Genomic DNA, 21478 nt, shown 5'->3' on the forward strand with positions numbered 1-21478 from the left:
CCACCAGCTGCCGGAGGTCTATGTAGCTGTTAATCCCCAGAGCTGACGCTGTGCAGGTACTTGGATGCAATCATGGTGCACAGCCCACCGCAGCCTAAGGATAAGGATAATAAATAAGGATTTGCGATTAGCAATTTGCTAATCGCAAATAAGGAATGTGTAGGAATCGCAATTTATTTAGCGATTCCTACATGAATCCCGTTTTGCAAGTCCTTAATAGCGATTCCTTAATAATCGCTATTAAGGACTCGCAAAACGGGACAATGATGAATTTAGCTGTATGTGTGTTGGTGCTTGGATGCGAAGCATGGGGATTTTAGTATTTTCAGGATAGGCAACCAGGTCTATCAGAGAAGTCCCTCAGTGACTAAACTAACTCTGGATATCTACAGGACTGAGTTGCCATTCCTGGTATTGTTGATGGGACCTGTTGGCTAAGTCATGGTCAGCCTGGCGTAGATATGCTGCCATAAGTTGGATGCAGTGGAAGAGGGCTGAAAGCCAAATTGTCTGGGATAATGAGCGGCAGAGTGAGTGGGTTCTGCCTTGCTTTTGTATGTAGTACAAGGCAGTCACATTGACTGTTTGGATCGAGTATACCTTGCCCTGGATCTGTGGGAGGAGGCAATGAGAGTGAGTTAGCCTGCTAGGATCTCAAGATAGTTGTTGTAGTGTCCCTGCTGTTATGGGGTCCACAACGCCTGCACTGATGTGTGAAGTGATGCGTCTGTGGCAATAGTCACCTGAGGTATGGGGTGTTGAAAAGGTTGGCCCTGCAACAGATGGTTGCTGTTACACCACTGCAGATAGTGATGAACACTGGCCTTCACCAACACTAGATCCTCCATACGACCCTCCAATTGGGACCACTGTTTTGCAACGCACTGTTGGAGATGGCCCATGTGTAGTCTTGCACAGGGCACTATGGCGATGCAAGAGGCCAACATGCCCAGGAGGCGCATTACTATTCTGACTCAGAGAGGATGATTTGAAAAAGAGGGATGAGCTGCTGGAAAGCGATGACCTTTTTTTGGCAGGGGTATACTTTGTCTGTAACTGAGTTTATGGTTGACCCTACTAACGGCTGTACTTGGAGAGGAACCAAATATGATTTGGTTATGTTGATGGTAAAACCTAGGCTGTGAAGGGGAGATATACAAGTCTGTATATGAGCCAGGCACTGAAGCTTGTTTGAGCTCTTAATCGGCCAATCGTCTAGCCAGGGAAGACATGGATGCCTCCCCATCCTGTTTGTAGCGACCACCGTTAGGCACTTGGTGAAGACCCTTGGAGCAGTGGTGATGATGAAATTCAGAACTTGCAACTGGTAATGACGGCTGCTTGCCATGAAGCACAGGTAGGGTCAGTGGGCTGGATGCATGGGGATGTAGAAATATGTGTGTTTTGGATCCAGTGCTGTCATAAAGTCACCTTGTAGCAGCAAAAGGATGACGCCCTGAAGAGTTGTCATGTGAAAATGTTCCAAAAGGATGTTTCGGTTGAGGGAGCAGTGGTCAAGGAAGGTGAGGGAGCGGTCTTTCTTGGGAATGAGGAAGTAGAGGAGGTAGACCCCTTTTCCCTTCGGTTGCAAGGGAACAGGTTTGATAGCTTCTTTGTGAAGAGGGCTTGCACCTCTTTCCTGAGGTGTGACGCTCAGGGTGGTATGTTGGAAGGTTAGGTGAGAGTGAGAAGCTCTAGGCAGTAACCGTGTTGCACCACTGTTAGGACCCATTAGCCTGATAGTCGGAGGTGATTATTATAATTTTTTTCTCTGAGTTTTATATAGCGCAAACTTGAACCGAAGGTGTCAGGTATCAGAGTGCTGTACATGAGCACCAGTTGTGTTACACAAGGACACATTCATTTTTGTTAGGCACAGGGAGATTAAGTGATTTGCCCAGAATCACAGGATTTTGAGCGCCATAGCCGAGACTCAAACTCAGTTCCCCAGATTGGAGGTCGACCGCTCCAGCCATTAGACCACATCCTCTCCCCAATTAGCTGTCTCTGTGGAAGGAAATCCCAGAATCCTGCCTCCATGATACGTGTTGTGTGATCGGGTGCGGAGGAAGTAAAGACCGTGTTAGTTGGCGGTGGAGGCCTTTTTGCTGGAACCTCCTTTGATTCTATGTTTGTTTTCTTTTCCTCTATACCCGTCTCTAGTATATCCTCGGGGAGTGTAGGCCTGGTAGGCTTGTTGTTGTTGCCTCTGGTAGAAACCTGCATCTTGGGAGGTAGCCTTGCAGGTGCACTGATACTGTTGCCTCTGCAAGAGGCAAATGGGGACAAGGGTTTGCAGGGCACCCATGACCTTTGCAGTATCAGTATCCTATTTAGATCAAGGTCTTCCAGGCAGCGCAGCTGTCTAGTTTGCTAAAGACTCATTCAGTACATTCGGAAAGCAGACCTACGAATACATTCCAACCATTGCTTACCATTGGCTTTGTAACTCACATTTGGTGGCTTTCTGTTTGCTGGATTTATTTATTTTAGGCGGTCCAGCTTGAATTAGTCCATCCTTTAGAGTATAACATTTTTAATGTATTCTTCCACATTGCTCGCTTTCTGTAAACATGCCTTTACATTTTGTTCTTATCATGTCACATTTGCATTGGATTCTAAGACAGAGGTCAATACCTCCACACGTATCTTCAGTTAAGCCCCACTGACCCAGCCCTAATGGCATGACTTTCCCTCAGCACAAACCTCCATCATTCTGTACTGCAGTCTGTCTATGGGCATGATCAATCTTGATGTAGCTGGAGTTTCTAAGCTGTTAAAGTCCTGGACATATGCTTCTGTATCTTGATTATTCCCTTCTGTGCCGTCCTTCTGCTTTGTACTGTGAAAGTTGTAGGAGAATATGGATTTGTATGTGATATTTGAATGTACATAGGGTTGGAAAGTACTATTACTGTAGTGCTGTCACGGTCGGTTTTGACATCATAATTAAAGCTAATAAAAAAAAAAAAACAGAGGTCAAATGTCAGGCTCCGTCTTCCGAGGGAGCTTGGTGTTTGCTTTTCTTTCTCTGACTTCAAAGTGAGAGGCTTTATCTGACAATCGGGGGGAGTGGAAGCGGGAGTCTTTTTCCCTTTGATTCTGTGTAGCATTTTCTCTTCTAGTTCATTTGCTCTCCCTGCCTCTGTCGCAGCAGCTGGGTTTTGCTAGGGCAGTCATATCTTTGGGTACTGTACGCTATACAAATTAATTTGACTTACTAAAGGCTATTTTCTAGCACACAACACATTTTAATATCAGTAAATGAACTGTGCAAATATTTAAGACTCTATCAGAATTGGGAAAACTCAAATGAAGCACATTTGTTTTGTAATTTTGAAGTGTGCAGGAAAAATATATTTGGATAAGATCAAACCAAATCAATACACTAGGTCAGGGTTCTCCAAAGTCAATCCTGGAGGGCCAGAGCCAAACCAGATTTTTAAGATAACTACATTTATATAAATGGGGATATGCTACAATGTGGCATTGATCCGGCCCTCCAAGATCGACTTTGGAGAACCCTGCACTAGGTGATGCCATTTCCACACATTATCATTTGTGTGCTGTATAATTTTGTCAGTAAAACTGCATGTCTGTTCAAATGTAATGGTCATTCAATTGAAAACGTGTGGTCTATAATGGTCGTGCACTAGCGCATCAATGTACGCCACTCCAATCTAGGCCATTCCATGACACTCCACTCTATGACACTACGCCACTCCATGACACTCTATGACACACGAGGCCACTCCACCCTACTAGATTCCATGACATTTGAATCCACTCTACGACACTCCACTCCACGCCACTCTATGACTTTTTACTTCAATCTACTCCAATCCATTTTACACCACTCCATAACACTTTACTTCCCGCCATATGACTCCATTCTATGACACACTACTCTACTGTATGCTCAACTCTACCCCACTCTACTCGACTCTACTCCTCCTCACGGTACAACATTTTTCTCCAATCTGTGCCCCTCACCGACATTCTACACACCGCCCCTCTACAACACTTTACTCCACAATATACACTATATGCCCCTCAAATTCACACCACTCTACATTCCACGACAGTCTACTACACTCTGTGTGACAATACGCCACTCTACTTTCTCCACTCTATGCCCCTCCACTCTAAGACACTATATACCAATCCACAACACTCTACACCACTTTATGCTATGTCACTCTATGCCACTCCACTTTACTTTACGGCACTCTACTCCACTCCAATGGAACTTTAGCCCACTACATGCCAGAACATTCTACAACACTTTACGTCACTCTATGACACTCCACTCTAAACCACCCTACCACACTCTATGCCACTTTACTCCACACTACAACAATCCACTCTATGACACACTACTCTATGCCACCCTAGTCTATTTGCCGACCGAATACGGACTTTTTTCTATACTTTTCCACTTCCATATACCATGTGGACTGAAGCTTAATACTGTGGTATAAAAAAAGTTTCTCATGGATTATAGATTCCAGTTAGATTGTGTAAGAATAGTGACAATTTAAGCCCTGATGAAGTCCTGCTATACAAAACGGACGAAACACGTGTTGGTATGAAGCTGTGGCAAGAAGCGGTTATGTTTGGCTATGAATTTTGTTCAGAGGAACTGTCATATGGAATATGAAGTATAATCTCAGAATACAAGACACTGGAAATCAACGTACAATACGAACTTGGACTTGATTTTGGAGTGCTTGGAGTTTAATGTAAACACTCCAAGTGACGCCACTCTACTCCACGCCACTCTCCTCTATACCATGCCATTCTCCTCTATGCAACGTTTAGCCACGGTTAACAGTCATGCTGGTATATAATATGGATTAAACGCATTGGATTGGCAAAGGCAATAGATCTTGCATAGGTGAGACCTATTGGCTTTGCCAATGCTGGTTTATCTTTTTTTTTTTAAACATCTGGTCAACCTATGGTCAAAACAGTTGTTCTCCATCAAAGGGGAGGTTGAGCAGATGTTGCTGCACTTCGGATTTAAACCCTGAAATGTGGAGTTATGTGTGGCTTCAGATAAGGATACCGTGTTGACTCCGAGGGCAGCGGTATCCACTGTGTCTAGGGTGCAACACACAGTTGCAATGGATTTTTTTTTGCCCAGTTCATCCTCTCCCTGGGGATCTTCAAGCAGGAGGTGTTGTAGCAAGTCTGGCATTTGGTACAATGGGCCTGGTCACACCTTGCCAGGAGTCCCACCGAATTGACAATGTGCCATTGTGGTTTAGATTAGTAGGGATCTGGAACCGGGTACCCTCGGGAAGCTATGCTATAATCTTCCCACTGATCCTTCCCTCCGCCTGGTTCCCTGGAGGGGGCATATATGTCGACTGGGTGGTAGGGACTGTGGAATTCAGCTGTGATAGCTGAGGAATGAGGGGTACCCTCAGGGGTGCAAGGCCTAAATTATGTATAAGGAAGTGGAGGAGAAGGAAGTGGAGGAGAAGGAAGAGGAGGAGCGATAGGAGGGGTGGTAGAGGAGGGATAGAAGGTGCAAAGTGAATAGGGCTGGTCCCCTGGTCTTTGCACTTCCTTTTCGGGACCACTTCTGGCACCCAAACGAAGGCCTCCTCAAAGTCTGACTTTTTTTGCATCAAAAAGTATCACCCGGATTTGGTGGCATCTTTGTGGTGGGACTGCCAGTTTGAGGATGGATGTAGAGGATATTTTGCCTGTAAGCGTTGAACAATTTGCTGTTCGGATCTGCCTACGGCCTGCGTGCCAGGGCACTCGGGACATCCTTGGATGCTTTCGGAGTGGTTGGTTTCGGCGCCAAACCATTTTTGTGCTCCTGGTGCTTTGACACCGATAATGCTTGGGATTCAACTCTCTTGGCTGAGTGTGACCTCTCCCTCATGTGCTTTCTCCCATGCAACCCCGCCCCCACCCAGACAGCGTTGGCAGTGTTTGTTTTGAAGTTATAATCTTGCAAATAGTGAGTAGTGACAAACAGACATCACTTTTATTTTATTTAAAAATAAATAATGGGTGAAGGACTTCATCGGAAGTACCGCTCATCAGGATCTTCTTGTATGAAGGGGAACTCCTCCAAAGGGGTGCTCTGACCGCTCGGCCAGCAGCTCTTCTCACAAGTGTACACTAGCACCGTTCCAAACTCCAACAAAAGGCCTGGAAAATAAAACATTGGCCATTATATGACATATAGCTGAATCCAGTGGCATGGCTCATTAAATGCAGATGGCCAGGTTATGCTAAACAAAGAAAAGTTGATATTGACAGATAACCTTGTTCTGGAATAAAAATCAGTGAAGGCAGCAGGAGTGAGTTAACATGACCGAACAAGTGTGCATTATGAAAAACTCTTATCTCTTAAGAAGATACTTTCAACTAAAACACAATGAATAGAAAACAGTGACAAGTAAAATGAAATACATATTTCGAAATAACAAAAGGAAGCTGGTTGTTGGGTAAAAGCTGGGCAGAAGCCTAACCTCTTGCAAAACCCAGCTTCCTCTCACAAAGAGCAGCATACGTCTAAGAAGGCACCAAAAAAGCAATTTCCACTAGGTCTACACTTTAGAGGAGTAACTTGCTATTTACAGCGCTCTGAAGCAGACACTGACTTGCGAGTTTCACACTGTGATGAAAAAAAAAATCCACAGCCATGGGGGCAAATCCCAAAGGTGACCGGCACGAGCACAGTGCAGAGGGGTACCTAGAAATGTGGAAAATACTAGGTAGTCCTTAGAAAAAAACGCTGTTTCGGCATGTGACTGAGCCACCTTACAAGCTCGCCAATGGCCCTTTTTAAGCGCTGGATTTCGTCTACGTCTGTCCCTTACTATTCAGTCGGAGTCGACTCACAACTTTCATGCAGTGTAAAAAACAACAAAGAAAAGCACTAGCAAAGCCAAACACTAAAATGAGTGTCTGATTTGCATGGAAGGCAGGTGGTAGGACCCAGGACAAACCTACACTTCACAGCACCCCTGCTGTTTCGGCACAGGGTTTGGTCATAGGCCAGTCCCTACGCCTAACTTCCACAGGGCAAGACCAAAGGCTGTGTACAGCGGAGGCTGGGTAACCAAGTGGCATTGGTGGATGGGTCTGTCCTGTTGGCCATTAGCAGGAGAGGTTTAAAATTAAGTACATCTTAAAAAAACAACGAAATTCTTTGAAAAAACAGCTAAAAACGTAGTGATGTTTGTACCTCAAAAGCGTAAAGCCAGTGAAATATATGCAAGTCTTATTGGTATTTACTCAAAAGTTCTCATTGGGATAGATTCATTTGACCACAAGTAGGATTGTATTTTTGGCATGTTGTGATAGGATTGTGAGGTTAAATAGTGCAGGTATTTTAATATCAACATTGAAGAAGATAAGACCTTCAGTTAACTTTTAAGGAGAAGAAGTCATAACATTTTATGCCACAAATTTGTACGGCATTCTAATCTGTATATATCTAATTATTTCTAGGGCAAACATTTTGGGGTAAATAACCTCTAACAAAATGTAATGGAAGTAATTTCTTAGGTCACAGGCCAGACATCAAACTCCTGATCGAAATTTATCAAAATTGACCAAACTAGAGGGTAGATAAATTCCAATCTGGGCAGAGGGCAAGGACGCAGAGATTTAGGGAAACACTGAAAAGGAAACAAGTGAACTTTTTCCACTCTCAGAATGTGTCCTATACTGGCAATTTGAAAGCCATAACTCAAGTACTGTGTAATCTATGCAAGGCTTTGTCTCCATGGTTCTTATTTTTGGAGTTGCCGGACTTTTTCAGGACCTAGAAAAACCCAAGTAAGGTGTAACTTAAGTAATGATAAAGCACAGGTAACAAAAAAAATTAAAAACTAAAAGTTCATCCCAGCAGGGAGAAACTAAAACCTGTCCCTTGAAGAAGTACATTAGGAACAACATCTGACACACTGTCATATTAAAGAGACGTTTAGCATTACATTAAAAAAAAAGATTTCAAACATACTTGTATCTAGGTGTGTAAGGATGCTAATCAGGGCTGGCATTAGTTGAAACTCGAAGACTCTGCCACTTCCACATACACCGCATCTGGGTACCACGTCTGGAAAACTGGTGGGAGGGCTGGTTATAAATAAAGGCTGCCCCTTCCACGAGTACCTAAAAGCAACATCAAACGGTCATCTCAGGAAGAATTAAAGTTCTCAAAAAGGGAAACAACACTCGAAGGATAAGTTAAGATACAGATGTCTATAAATGCAAGTACAGGTTGGGTTTTGAAGATGTTTAAATCAATTGCTCATTAGATCTGCTTCATTTACTTTACTTTGAACATGGCAAAGGTTTTGTGCAGTATGACCTGGCGTGTGTAACCTGCTTGTGAATACCAGCAGAGCAGAATTGAAGTGATGGTAACAGAAAAGCACAGATTAATCAATGGCCATCCTCAAATCACAACCTGCCTTCCTGCCCAGGTTTTAAAATGAAAACCAGTCATACATTTTTAGATTTTCCAAACAAACAATTAATAAATACATGCACAATGACAGTGATGGTTTATTTCCTCCTCTTTTTCTTTATTTCGGCCATAAAGAAAGCTGAGTGAATTCCTGAATGACAGTGTCTGCGGTTCACTGGTAGTGGTTTACACATATTTTGTCTCCTGCATATATTCAAAACAACCAGGGCCATTTCAAGGAGTACTTTTCCAACAACAATAGTGATAAAAACACGCACAATGGCAAATAATGTTTTTTAGCAAGACCAAATAAGTGTTTTGAGGTAACCAATTCAATTTCATACCTAATCTAAAAGGGCAATGTTTGCAAAAATGAGGGAGGTACCTAAGAATTTGCTCCTGGCAGACAGAAATTCGTTTCTTGAATTGATGAAAAACGAGATCTCTAGTTTTAATTTGACTCTTTTCATATTTTTCCTGTTCTCCTTTCGCAGAAAAACTAGAAGAAACAACCAACAATAATCGTTATCACAACCAGAGATGTTCGTAAATACAGAATATATGTGAATTATAAAACAGTAACAATACTCAACCTTAGCACAACTTTATCATACCACTCCGAGGAGACACCTGGTCCCACACAAGTTCCACTTTGTTCTGTTAATATGGGGCAGGTGGGGCATAGACATTAATTACTTGTGGATCCTAAAACCTTGTGGTGCATGTTTGTAATATATATTTTTGTAATAAGGTATCTCTCTGGGAAACCTTAATGCAATAAATTGCATGCCCATCAATAATTAAGTACAGTACACAGACACACTATAGAATGTAGAAGTTACACACATGCTTATGCTCATAGCATTATAAGATTCAGATTCAAAAAACTTTATTCGGTTAAAAACAAGTAACCATAAAAGTAACAGACATAAAAACAAATTACAAGGATTACAGCTCATAATGTGAGTTCACTGAGGGAGAACATTAGAAAGTTATTCAATAAGAAAAATTTAAACCATTTCAGTTTACCATTTGTTTCCGTAAATTAAAGACACTTTTTAGAAAACTTAAAACCACAGTTACAGTTAAAACCGTATCCATTCTCTGGACTTCTAAAAAAGCTGGGCGGCATCTGGTTAAGTTCATTTCTTTTAAAAAAGGGACGATAATTTTTCTACGAGAGGCACTATAAAGTCTGCAGAAGAAAAGGATGTGGATATCCGATTGTTGTGACATGCCATCACACGAGCAAGTGGGCAATATATGCATCCATGAGTTCATACTAGGAAAAGACACCAGTCTAAAAAATATACAAAATCTAAAACGAGTTAAAAGAAAGCGATCATAGTTTGTCATGGACAGGGATAGGTATGGCTGTACAGACTTAGTCTCACATAGAGTAAGGAGGTGGGAATGTACTGAATGTTTCAGAGTTTCAGCTCTCCTCCTCTTATCCTCAAGATGGTCCAGGCAGAGGGTTTTCAGTGTACTCCTTGAGATGCTATCCATTGAAGATGGATCCGAGTAATAAGAAAGGCGCCCAATCTCAGTCAGGAAACACTTTACGTATCCCAGCCATTCTGCTCTATCCACATGATCCAGGCTGAGGGTATCCTGTAATAGAGCCCGATTCATAACACATTCATTTGTGGTCCATACCCTATGCCACAAAAGGATAGGTTGAATTTTATTAATGTCTGTTATGTAGGGTTGAGCAAGTTCAGCGTGACAGTTAAATGTGGCAACACACTGTGGGACTGCAAGGACTTCCCTCATAAAATTTTTTCCACCACCTGGATTGGATCAACATTTGCGTACCCCCACAAGCCTGAGCCATACATAGCCACGGATAAGAATGTTGCTTTGTATATAGTTAACATTTCTTTTATCGGCTTCCTTGCCAATTTTCTAACAAAATTCTTTAGGGCCATGATCGTTTTCATAAATAGAAGAGTTCTGGCCTTAATTGCGCTAGACCAAGAACCTGACTCATGGAATAAAATGCCCAAGTAGGAAAAAGTTGGGGTGTTATCTAATGGAACATTATTTAAAAACATCCTTTTCATCGGTTTACCTGATTTTGGACCACAGTTCATTGCGAAAGTTTTACTACAATTTACTAGTAGGTCTAGATTCAGCATAAAGTTCTCAAAACTTACTACTAGTTTTTGCAAAGCCTAAGGAGTACGTGCCATAAGCACGGCATCATCCGCATACATGAGCGCAGGGATTGCCCTCCTCCCCACCCTGGGCATATCTCTGCACTCCTGCAGCAGGTGATGCTCAAGCCCATTAATGTAAAGAAGGAAAAGAAAAGGTGCTAAAACACAACCTTGACGCACTCCACGGCCCACACTGAATTGTCTGGAGCATTCGCCCCCCCTACCATAGCGAACAGAAGCTGTGGCTCCACTATAAAGTTCCCTCAGGAAACAGATGATGGTGTTGTCCACTCCCAAAGCATTATAATCTTTCAGGTGGGCTTTACAATGGAATTCCCCCCAAATTATACATCAGAACTAAAGTAGATACTCAAGGTATGTCCAAGCTGGTAGCGATACTCGAAAGGTAGTATGAGCAAAGAGATAGGACAAATTCAGCACAAGATGAAGAGAAACATGGCTACAGAAAAAAACCTGTTCATTCTCTTTACTTAATTGCCCATGCTTTTTTGAATCTATCCCCAATATAGTACCCATGGTGGGCAGCTCAATGGATACATATACATGTGAATGCTAATGGCACCAGATCGTGCATTAACACATCAGCAATCAATTGGTTCATGATTGTTTTAATTAATATCGAGATGAGTTTGTAGTGGGCCATTGTTCCAATATGTTCACTGGCGCCAATGACGACAAATAGCGCTCTTTCAACCTAAGGGAAGATGCTCCACGTCAGTCTTGCACATCAAAGATATATACCTAAGAAGCAAGAGTAATTGCTCGGGGGCTTTGCTGGAGTGTGGCTCGATGCCGCTGAGGTGAGGGCGTCAAGGCCACTTGCCTGCTCATAACAAACTGTAACAGTGACCAATCCAGTTAGACCTGCGCTCCTTCTTAACAGTCTGGCAAGCATAATCTTACTGAAAAGTGTCCAAGGGTAGTCCAGGTACTCTGGAGGAGACCGCTCTCTCTAGAGCACATTCTAGCTCCAATCATCACATGAAGGTTCTATGGAGTACCTCTTCCCCCAAAGTGATCAGAGTCCAGGACAATGAAACTGGGTAAATCAGGGACTATTTCCAATGGACATCAGCTACCACCAAGAAATAAACTTGGGGTTTGTCTTAAGCACCGCTTGCACTTCCTGGAAAATGTTGTTGCAATAAGGATCAGCAGAGAAAACAGAATAGACACCAAACATCCATTTAAAGCTAAGCAGCTACCCAACGGACCTTTCCAATGGATGAAAAATCTTGATTATCGGAATGGAAAACATCAAAATTCATCAGTGAAACTGGAATTCTCCCCAGTGCTTTTCATAAAACATTTTATTACATCATGCAAGCATAATGAATGTCCTCGAAACACCTTCTTTGAGAAGACACAGCAAAGTCAAAAGTATATTAGAAAGATTCATTATACAACAAAGAGTCCACAAATATTTCTTGACATCGGATAGGCAATCTCGCCCACTTGCAGGCAAAGGTTCTCTATATAAAGATCTTGGGTCTCAAAGGTGAGATATTCAATCTGTTATTCATGCAGCAGAGTATCTGTTGGAAAGCAGACAGGAACTACTTGTTTTCTCTTGTGAAAAAGAGTAGTGGAATTCCAGCATTACGCAATACTTTCCAATAGGCACCATTGTGAGAGTCCAATAGGAATCTTGGTGCCTGCTTCAATAGCCCGTGACCTGCCACATGCCTTCACTTGATTGTAAAGAGCACACTTCCATAGGACATAACCCTCCCAGAAAGAACGTTCTTGTTAACTAGAAATATGGTTCATTTCACTAGATCATCCATCTTCCACTCCTTTAACTCCTAAGACAAGGATAGTCAGAATGTGTGTCAGCCTGGACAAAAAAAAGAAAACTAGGAAGGTACCTTAACAAAAAAATACAGCATGATTGTAGAAAGAGAAAACTAGACAGACTATAAATATTTAGTTAATATTAAGTTGTCAGGAGGTCAATCAATTAAATCATATCATTTGTAAAGCGCACTACTCACCTGTGAGGGTCTCAAGGCGCTGGGGTGGGGAATGCTGCACTGCTCGAAAAGCCAGGTCTTGAGAAGTTTTCTGAAGGTCAGCAGGTCTTGGGTCTGCCGTAGGTGGAAGGGGAGTGTGTTCCAGATCTTGGCGGCGAGGTGGGAGAATGATCTGCCGCCGGAGGTCGCTCTTCAGAAGCCGGGGACTATGACGAGGGAGAGGTCGGCGGAGCGGAGCTGGCGGGTGGGGGTTTAGAAGCGGAGTCGTCTGTTGAGGTACGTTGGTCCGGTGTTGTGGAGCGCCTTGTGTGCGTGGGTGAGGAGCTTGAAGGTTGTCCTCTTGTTGATTGGGAGCCAGTGCAGGTTTCTCAGGTGGGGTGTGATGTGGCTGCGGCGAGGGATGTCGAGGATCAGGCGTGCAGAGGCGTTCTGGATGCGCTGGAGCCGTCTCAGGAGTTTGGCCGAGGCTCCTGCGTAGAGGGTGTTTCCGTAGTCCAACTTACTGCTGACAAGGGCCTGGGTGACCGTTCTTCTCATTTCAGTGGGGATCCACGTGTAGATCCTGAGGAGAATGCAGAGGGTGTTGAAGCAGGAGGAGGAGACAGTGTTGACCTGTTTAGTCATGGAGAGGGTGGAGTCGAGGATGACCCGTAGGTTGCGTGTGTGGTCGGTGAGTGTTGGGGCAGTTCCCAGTGCAGTCGGCCACCAGGAGTCGTCCCAGGCCGAAGGGGTGGATCCGAGGATGAGGACCTTCATCTTGTCCAAGTTCAGCTTCAGTCAGCTGTTCCTCATCCATTGAGCGACGGCCTTCATTCCTTCGTGAAGGTTGGTTTTGGCGGTATGGGGGTCCTTGGTGAGGGAGAGGATCAGCTGGGTGTCATCGGCGTAGGAGATGATGTTGAGGTCGTGCCGACGGGCGACGTAGGCGAGCGGTGTCATGTAGATGTTAAACAGAGTTGGGCTGAGGGATGAACCCTGGGGTACGCCATAGATGATCTCGGATGGCTTCAGAGCGGAAGGGGGGAAGGCAGACGCTCTGTGTTCTGCCGGAGAGGAAGGAGGTGGTCCAGTCCAGAGCCTTCTCTTGGATACCGGCGTTGGAGGCGTGTTCGTAGTGTGTGGTGGCAGACTGTGTCGAAGACGGCTGACAGGTCCAGGAGGATGAGGGCCACCGTTTCTCAGTTGTCCAGCAGGGACTTGATGTCATCAGTGGCGGCGATGAGGGAAGTCTTGGTGCTGTGGTTGGTGCGGAACCCGGACTGGGAAGGGTCCAGGATGTTGTTCTCCTCGAGGTAGCGGGTCAGTTGTTCGTTGACGGTCTTCTCGATGACCTTTGCCGGGAACAGAAGCAGGGAGATGGGCCGGAAGATTTTGAGGTCCTTGGGGTCCGCCTTGGGTTTCTTGAGTAAGGCGTTGATCTCGGAGGGCTTCCAGCTCTCCGGGAAGGTTGCAGTCTCGAAGAAGATCTGCCTTTTGGCGGATCTGATATCGGCAGGTTTGTTTGGAGGACCGGAGGTCTTCAGACAACCAGCTGGCTTTCTTGTTGGTGTGACTGTTGGAGGGTTTCTTGATCGGGGCGAGGGTATTGGCGCAGTCATTGATCCACTGTCTGAGGTTGCGGGCAGTGGTGTCCGGGGTCGGCGGGTGGGTTCTGGGCGAGGGTGGTGGTTAGCTGGTCTTCGGTGACTTTGCCCAGCAGCGGCAAGGCATCCGTTGGGTGCAGTGGTGCGTGGTGGGTTTCTTGAAGATGAAGTGGATGCAATGATGGTCGGTCCAGTGGAGATCAGTGGTGTGGTTGAAGGAGACGTGGGGGCTTGCGGAGAAGATGGGGTCAAGCGTGTGACCGGCGGAGTGGGTGGGTGTTGTGACGAGTTGTCTGAGTCCGAGGTTGGCTAGGTTGTCGAACAGGGTGGTGGAGTTGGTGTTGTGTTGTTCTCGAGGTGGAAGTTCAGGTCACCGAGGAGGATGTAGTCCGTGGAGGCGAGGGTGTGTGTGCTGACGAAGTCGGCGATGGAGACGCTGAACTGTGGTCGGAGTCTGTAGATGAGGGTTCCGTTGAAGGTGGTGTTCGGGTCGGTGTGGATCTGGAAATGCAGGTGTTGGTTGAGACTCAAAGTGTTCCTGTGGACGATGGCGATTCCTCCTCCTGCTCCGCTGGTGCGGTCCCTGCAGGTGATCTTGTAGCCTTCCGGGATGGCTATGGCTATGTCGGGTGCCGAGGAGGGGTTCAGCCAGGTCTCCGTCAGGAAGGCGACGTCTGGGGAGGTTGAGTCGAGTAGGTCCCAGAGTTTAACGGCGTGTTTGCGGGCGGATCGGGTTTTGAGAAGGATGGATCTGAGGTGGTTGGGTTCTTTCCTGGTCGGCAGCATTGTGGGGCAGATGCTTGTGAAGATGCAGTTCCTGCAGGTGAAAGCTCTGTGGGTGCGCTTCGGGCAGCCAGCAAGCAGGTGTGTGATCGTCAGGTGTTGAGTGCGCGGAGGGTTCTGGCATCGTAGCAGTGTCAGGCGTCGAGGCGTTCGCGGGGTCCAGGGGTCCTGGCGCGGTCGAGGCTCTGACGGGCACAGAAGGCTTGCCTTTGGGGCGCCCACGGCGCACATCCGCTGCGCGGCCTCCATATGAGGGGATGTGGTAAGGAGGAGCAGCTGGGAGGCGGGAGCGGGCGGCGAATGGGATTGCAGGGGGGCGGGCCACAGGGACGCCGTGGCGGGAAAAACGGGCGGGCCGTGGGAGAACTGGGCACAGGAAGGAAAAACAAGTTTAGGCAAGAAAACAAGTACAGGCACAGAGGAATAAAAACAAGTCTGGGCAAGAAAACAAGTACAGGCACAGAGGAATAAAAACAAGTCTGGGCAAGAAAGCAAGTACAGGCACAGAGGAATAAAAACAAGTATAGGCAAGAAAGCAAGTACAGGCACAGAGGATAAAAACAAGTCTGGTCAAGAAAACAACTACAGGCACAGAGGAATAAAAACAAGTAAAGGCAAGAAAACAAGTACAGGCAAAGAGGAATAAAAACAAGTCTGGGCAAGAAAGCAAGTACAGGCACAGAGGAATAAAAACAAGTCCGGGCAAGAAAGCAAGTTAGACACAGGGGAAAAATACAAGATTAGGCAAAAACAATGCAGGCAGAGCCATGCAGCAGCGTGGGGAGCGACCTGCCTGCGAGATGGGTCAGAGGTCGCTCTGTAAATATTAACTAAATATAAATATTTAGGTAATATTAAGTTGTCAAGTGGTGACAGATATGGGTCACCCGTGGCATATGGATGGCATCAATGGAAAATTTCTGGCATTGGCATACTGCAAGTATTTCTTTGCTTAAGATAATTATAGGCATTTTGAGGGGAAGGGGCCAATTTCTGGGGAGTGCCAGGCTGCATTCCCTGGGCATAGCAATGGCTTTTGAGTCAATTTGTGCTTTAAAATGTATTATTTGACCCAATGTTTCTCAAAGTCTTCTTGGGGAATAACATACTCAAAACTTCCTACTCTTACTGAAATTGTGCTAGTATTGCCGACCACTCTCAAAGATCACCAGCCACCACTGCTGTGGGGCATTTTACACAGCTGACTTCCTGGTCTTATTTACCATGGCTTATCTTTCACAACCCCTTCTACATTAGCAGATACAATCCGGATTTCTTCTCCACATACATCATTTCTCCTGCTATTGAATTACATGCTCTAAAGATTTTTGACCAGTCATGTCACTATTAACACCTACCCCTTTGTTTAATTTTAGGGACTTCCTCAGAACACCAACATGGCTAAAGGCACTCCATTGCCTAGTCCTAAATAGATCCAACTTCTTAATCCAGTCTTTTAGTTCCACAGTACCTACCATCCCAACATGTTTATCTTTAATAAGGTTCAGTAACCTGCTGTTCTTCCTTGTGCAACCTCTGTCAATTATTAACCATACAGTATTAAATATACTCCTTCCCAGCTTAACCATTGCTCAGTGCTGGCATACTGCTTTTTCCAAAACAGGAATGTCACCCTTGTGCAAGCATGGAAAAGACTTGTTAGTACAAGTTACAAGGTTGTTTTGCAGCTCAGACCCATGGGACAAGTTCATAATCAATTCATTTGGTCCTTATGCACATAATGAGTTCGATTTGACAGATACAACACTGGTATAGCACACATAACATACATATATATATTTATGATGGCAGCAATAACTCTTGAAGACTATAATAAAGGAAATTGGATTTATCGGTGGTCCGCACTCGTTTTTTGGAGGAAGTGGCGACGAGAGTTGGAAATATATATATATATATATATATATATATATATATATATATATACACATACACACACACACACACACACACAATTGTACATTACTTTGGTGCCCACCTCTACCTCAACTTTACTGAAACGTTGTATTAGTTGCCTCGAACCAAAATCCCTGAACATCACTATGACCCTACATCAGACCCGGCTTACAGGCTGTAATATGCAATAATACAAAGTTTCCCACCTTTCTGACACCAGCTGTTCCACATCCACTCCCTCCCTTTGCTGATATTCCTTCAGAAGCTTCTGTGCATGATTGACATCTACGCAGCCAGTGTAATCCTCCTCATCCACAACGCTGATGTGATGAGATAGCAGCACAATACATGAGTGGGGAAGTACCAGCCCTTTTCCTGCCTCGCTCAGGGACAGATTTTGGAAATTGTCTGTGCACTCTGCCTCTGCGGTTGAAGTGGAGACTCCTGTTGCATCTGTGGTCAGCAGGTGCCGCGCCATGTCGCCTTGGGCCTCCGCGTCATCATTTATCCCCCAATCGTCTGCTTCCTCACACCAGTCCCTGGCTGAAGAAATCTCCTTCTATTTAATGGGAAAAAGACCAATTGAGAAATGAAGTACACACAGCTTGTAAACCTAATTTGAACTCACAAAATCTGTCTACAATACAACGGAGTCTGGTACTCTGCTTATGAGGGAGGAAAACGGTTTTATTTCCACATTGCCTCAATTGCAGCATCTAACAATATCTTAAAAGCCTAACAAAAGAAGCATTAGCAAAGCCAGTAGCTGTTCCCTTCTGTGAGACCTATTGGCTTTGTCAGTTTCTTTTTACGTGTAGCACAGCAACACAGGCTGCTGTGCAACATTGCTTAAAGTAAAGAAGAAAAAAAGCGATATGAAGTGGCCAACGTTTACTGCACCACTGTGGGGGTGGAACCTTATTTGGAGAGGACAGTCAACACTCAGGACCAGATCCTACTCACTAAGTTTAGATTTGGTTGTATTCTTTGTTATTTATGCTTCCCACTGGGGCAGTTTGATCGGTCTTCCATTATGATGTGCCATGCGATGAGTATTCCACCCAAACCTTATTGCATTTTACTTTCTTTTGTAAATGTTATGTTGCATATGCAAAAAGATTTGTATTTCCAATACTGAGAAGACGGGGCTTTGTCACATGCATGTCCGCACTACAATTTCTCCAGCATCTTGGCTCGCCCCTTGTGTGCTCCAGCGTCTGCTCTTTTTTCAAATCTGCACTTTGTCATAGGAAAAACATGTTGTTTTAACCTTTTTAATGTTAATTTGTCTTATGCTAATATGACTTAATGGCCACACTACTGTTTGGTTGCTTTTATATATTATATCTAGTTATTATTTGTATGTTTTTATTGCTTTCATGCTTTTTTTTAATAATCGAATAAAGAACTGCGTTGTAGCGTTTTCTTCTTTTGCACTGCAGCCCACTCTGCTGAGTAATATGTCTAAAAAACATTAAACAAATAGCACTACCATCAGCGGTAGCTATTTGCCCTTGTTAAAGGTTTTTGGAGCAGTGGGTGGGAGCGGTGCTGGGGGCATGGGGAGCCATGGAAGGGGGAGCAGCAATAAAACAGACATAGGGAGGCGGGTGGAGGGGAGCAACACAATGGAGGGCGAGGGAAGTGTGGGGGCAAGCAACACAAGGAAATGTTGGGGGGAGGAGAGAGTGAGCAACAACACCACAGAGAGGAGGTGGTGAGAGGAGGGAGGGACTGGAGCTCCAACACATGCACTATGGGGATATATTATATGGATTTATTTCTTACTTTCCTTAAACTTTTATTTTTAGTTGCATTGAACTTCTACAGCAAAAACTGTCACAGCAGGGGCACTTGAAAGCTGCGGTAGGCTCGTCTTAACCACACAAACACACAAGTAAGTGCACCAAATGTGTCCTGGCAGAAATCCAATGGAATAAATATGAGAGCGTCAGTAACAAACCTCATTGTTTTTAAAGACATGTTTAGAACTTGACAATACCAAAAGCATTTCTTCATGTCGAGATCAATTTCACTTTAGAAGAATAATATATATGAAACATAAAAGAAGATAAAAATCACTTAAGATCAACACTTTCCTGGGTCAATAAAATGAGTACCGCCAATACACCTGTTATTTGAGGGCTGTGAAAGGTCAAATTGGCAGTTTTTATTATTAGGAAAGGCAATGGTGTATTTGTTGGACTCCATGTTAGTCCCAAGTAGCAAAGTGGCATTTTCTCCTGAATGAACCAGTACTTTCTCTGCACCTCAAACTTGAGAATGACACCGTCTGTCTGTTACATACAGAAAAGAAGGCAGCGTTTTGTTGAATGAAGACCCCCATGTCCACGCATGTGATCTGTTAATAGATGTTGCCTATCATAATTAACAAAGTCACAAAAAAAGCCCCTTTGGATTGATACACACTTATCACACCATTCGTACACAATTCGTACACAAACCGCCTCTCGCCAGTAGGATGTCAATGGACACAGGGGATGCAATCTAAAAGAATACAAATCTAAAAAAATACAAATGTATTCATTAAAAAAGCACTATACATATCATGATAAATTTATATTACTAACGTGGACAGAATAGTAGAATTCAGACCATGTAGTCTACAACACAGTATCATCTCTTTTTTAAAAAACACATTTGTGTACAAAACTCATTGAAACACACACATTTTTGGGAACATAAAAAGGAAAAACGAATTCCTATTTCCAAAAGAAAACCAGTGAATCATACATGGATCAATTGTGACAGCTGTAAATAATTTGTAAAAAATGCTGAAATTTGAAACAATTGTCACCCCAGATTTAACACAGTTTTCTATCATAATTAAGAGTGACTGGGCAGTCCAGCCCTGCATCGGCTCTCTCCTTTATTCATTGCCTTAAAGATGAAAACAAAGGAAATGCATAGTGTAGGATGGCAGCACCCACCAAAGACACAAAAACACAAACAGTACAAGAAATAAAAGAATGTGGGAGAAGAACAAGAACTGCTGCTTCTTAATTGCAGTAGCCTGAGCAGTATTTAGGAAGCAGTATTGCTGCTGACAAGTAAATCTATTAGGGTGGGTGTACAGCCATCATGTATAAATGGTAGATGCTGTGCCAGCTCACTGGGAGTAAGGAGAGAGAAGCAACCCAATGGAGGGTGAAGGGGTGCAAGCAACAAGAAAGAGGTATGGGGGAAGAGGGAGCAGCAATACAACAGAGCGGGGAGTAGGGTGGGAGCAAGAGCACAGACAGTGGGAAGAGAGATGAACTGAAGATACATGTACTCTTATCCAGTACATGTAAAAAAGTACATGTAAAAAAGTACCCCCAGGGGCCTGCGGCCAGTGAAGGACACTGGCCACAGACAGGAAGCTATACTAGGTCCATGCTCCACAGCAAAAGCCAACACTGAAGCTACTGTGGGGAAACAGAAAGGAGCAGGAGGCGCTGGCCAATCAGAATCAAGGAATTGAGAGTAGAGTGGATGCCAACCAATGCTAAGTAATGCCCTGGCTCCAACCCAGTGATAAGCCATTTTTAGGTCTCGCCTGTCGATGCGCATGCGCATCGAGCAAGGCGAGAGTATTGCGAGTTATCCACTCTTTATCTGCACTGCAAGGAATCGTGGCGATTCCTTGCAGTGCCCGTGACTTTTAAGGTCAATGCGCATGCGCATTAAGCTTATGCGCATGCGCATTGACCTTAAAAGTCACGGGCGCGTGCATGTCCGTCTTCCCGCCGTCTCGCATTTCCCCTGTCGCACTTCTCCTCCCCCTCCCCTCTCTTCCCTCCAGCTTGTTTTTTGTTTATTTGACCCGCTCCGCCCCCTCCCCTTCCCGCCGTGTCGCACTTCTCCTCCCCCCTCCCCTCTCTTCCCTCCAGCTTGTTTTTTGTTTATTTGACCCGCTCCGCCCCCTCCCCTTCCCGCCGTGTCGCATTTCTCCTCCCCCCTCCCCTCTCTTCCCTCCGGCTTTTTTTTTGTTTATTTTACCCGCCGTGTCGCCGTGTCTCCGATCCTTTCGCTCTCCTCCCCCCTCCCCTCTCTTCCCTCCGGCTTCTTTTTTGTTTATTTTACCCAAAATAATTCAAGACTGCAGAAGCAAATAGTTATAGTTGCAGTGCTTAAAAAGTACCAATGGCTCTACTTGTCAACTGAAATCTCCACCAGTGTGCTACACAGCTTACAAGCACAAAAGTACTTACCTCGAGTAGTTAACAGTCTTAAGATACCAAAATTGTTGCTTTCTCTCAAACACTGTAGTTTCAGAAATGTTAATACCTTGAAGAGCATTTGGGTAAAGGTTCTCCCCTTTATAAAAATCCAACATGCTTTGCATTCAATAATCCTTTCAGCCGCCCAGCAACATGAGAACAACAATGTTCCCCGGACCCCAAGGAAACACGTGTAAATCCACCATTCTAACTCCCTTCTATAGAATAAAATACCAGAATAACCATAAGGAAGGTTGTGGCTGGATACAAGAGTTTTTTTTTTTTTCAGGGATATGTACGTCAATTAGAATATGGGTCTCAGTGCAAGTGGCGCAAGGCTCAACAGCTCTGCTACATTACAAGGAAATGAATCCTA

General features: G+C 44.5%; 1 protein-coding gene across 7 annotated transcripts in view; it reads right to left on the bottom strand.

Annotated features, from left to right (window-relative positions):
• Positions 1-5982: 5982 nt before the first annotated feature.
• The window catches only part of PDCD2L (programmed cell death 2 like), an 80025-nt gene continuing 64529 nt past the window's right edge, over positions 5983-21478 (bottom strand). For 4 of the 7 annotated variants that reach the window (XM_086947665.1, XM_086947667.1, XM_086947668.1 and 1 more), the window contains 4 exons: positions 17086-17438; positions 8825-8942; positions 7994-8141; positions 5983-6171 (listed from right to left, as the gene is read on the bottom strand). In XM_086947665.1, coding sequence (XP_086803791.1) covers positions 6041-6171; positions 7994-8141; positions 8825-8942; positions 17086-17438 — 750 coding nt within the window. In that variant the 3' untranslated portion in view covers positions 5983-6040. Of the gene's footprint in view, positions 6172-7993; positions 8146-8824; positions 8943-17085; positions 17439-21478 lie in introns of all 7 variants that reach the window. The other 3 variants (XM_086947669.1, XM_086947671.1, XM_086947670.1) reach the window with 1 other exon arrangement.

Source organism: Lissotriton vulgaris, chromosome 12 (assembly GCF_964263255.1).
Source record: "Lissotriton vulgaris chromosome 12, aLisVul1.2, whole genome shotgun sequence".
Taxonomy (NCBI): Eukaryota; Metazoa; Chordata; class Amphibia; order Caudata; family Salamandridae; genus Lissotriton; species Lissotriton vulgaris.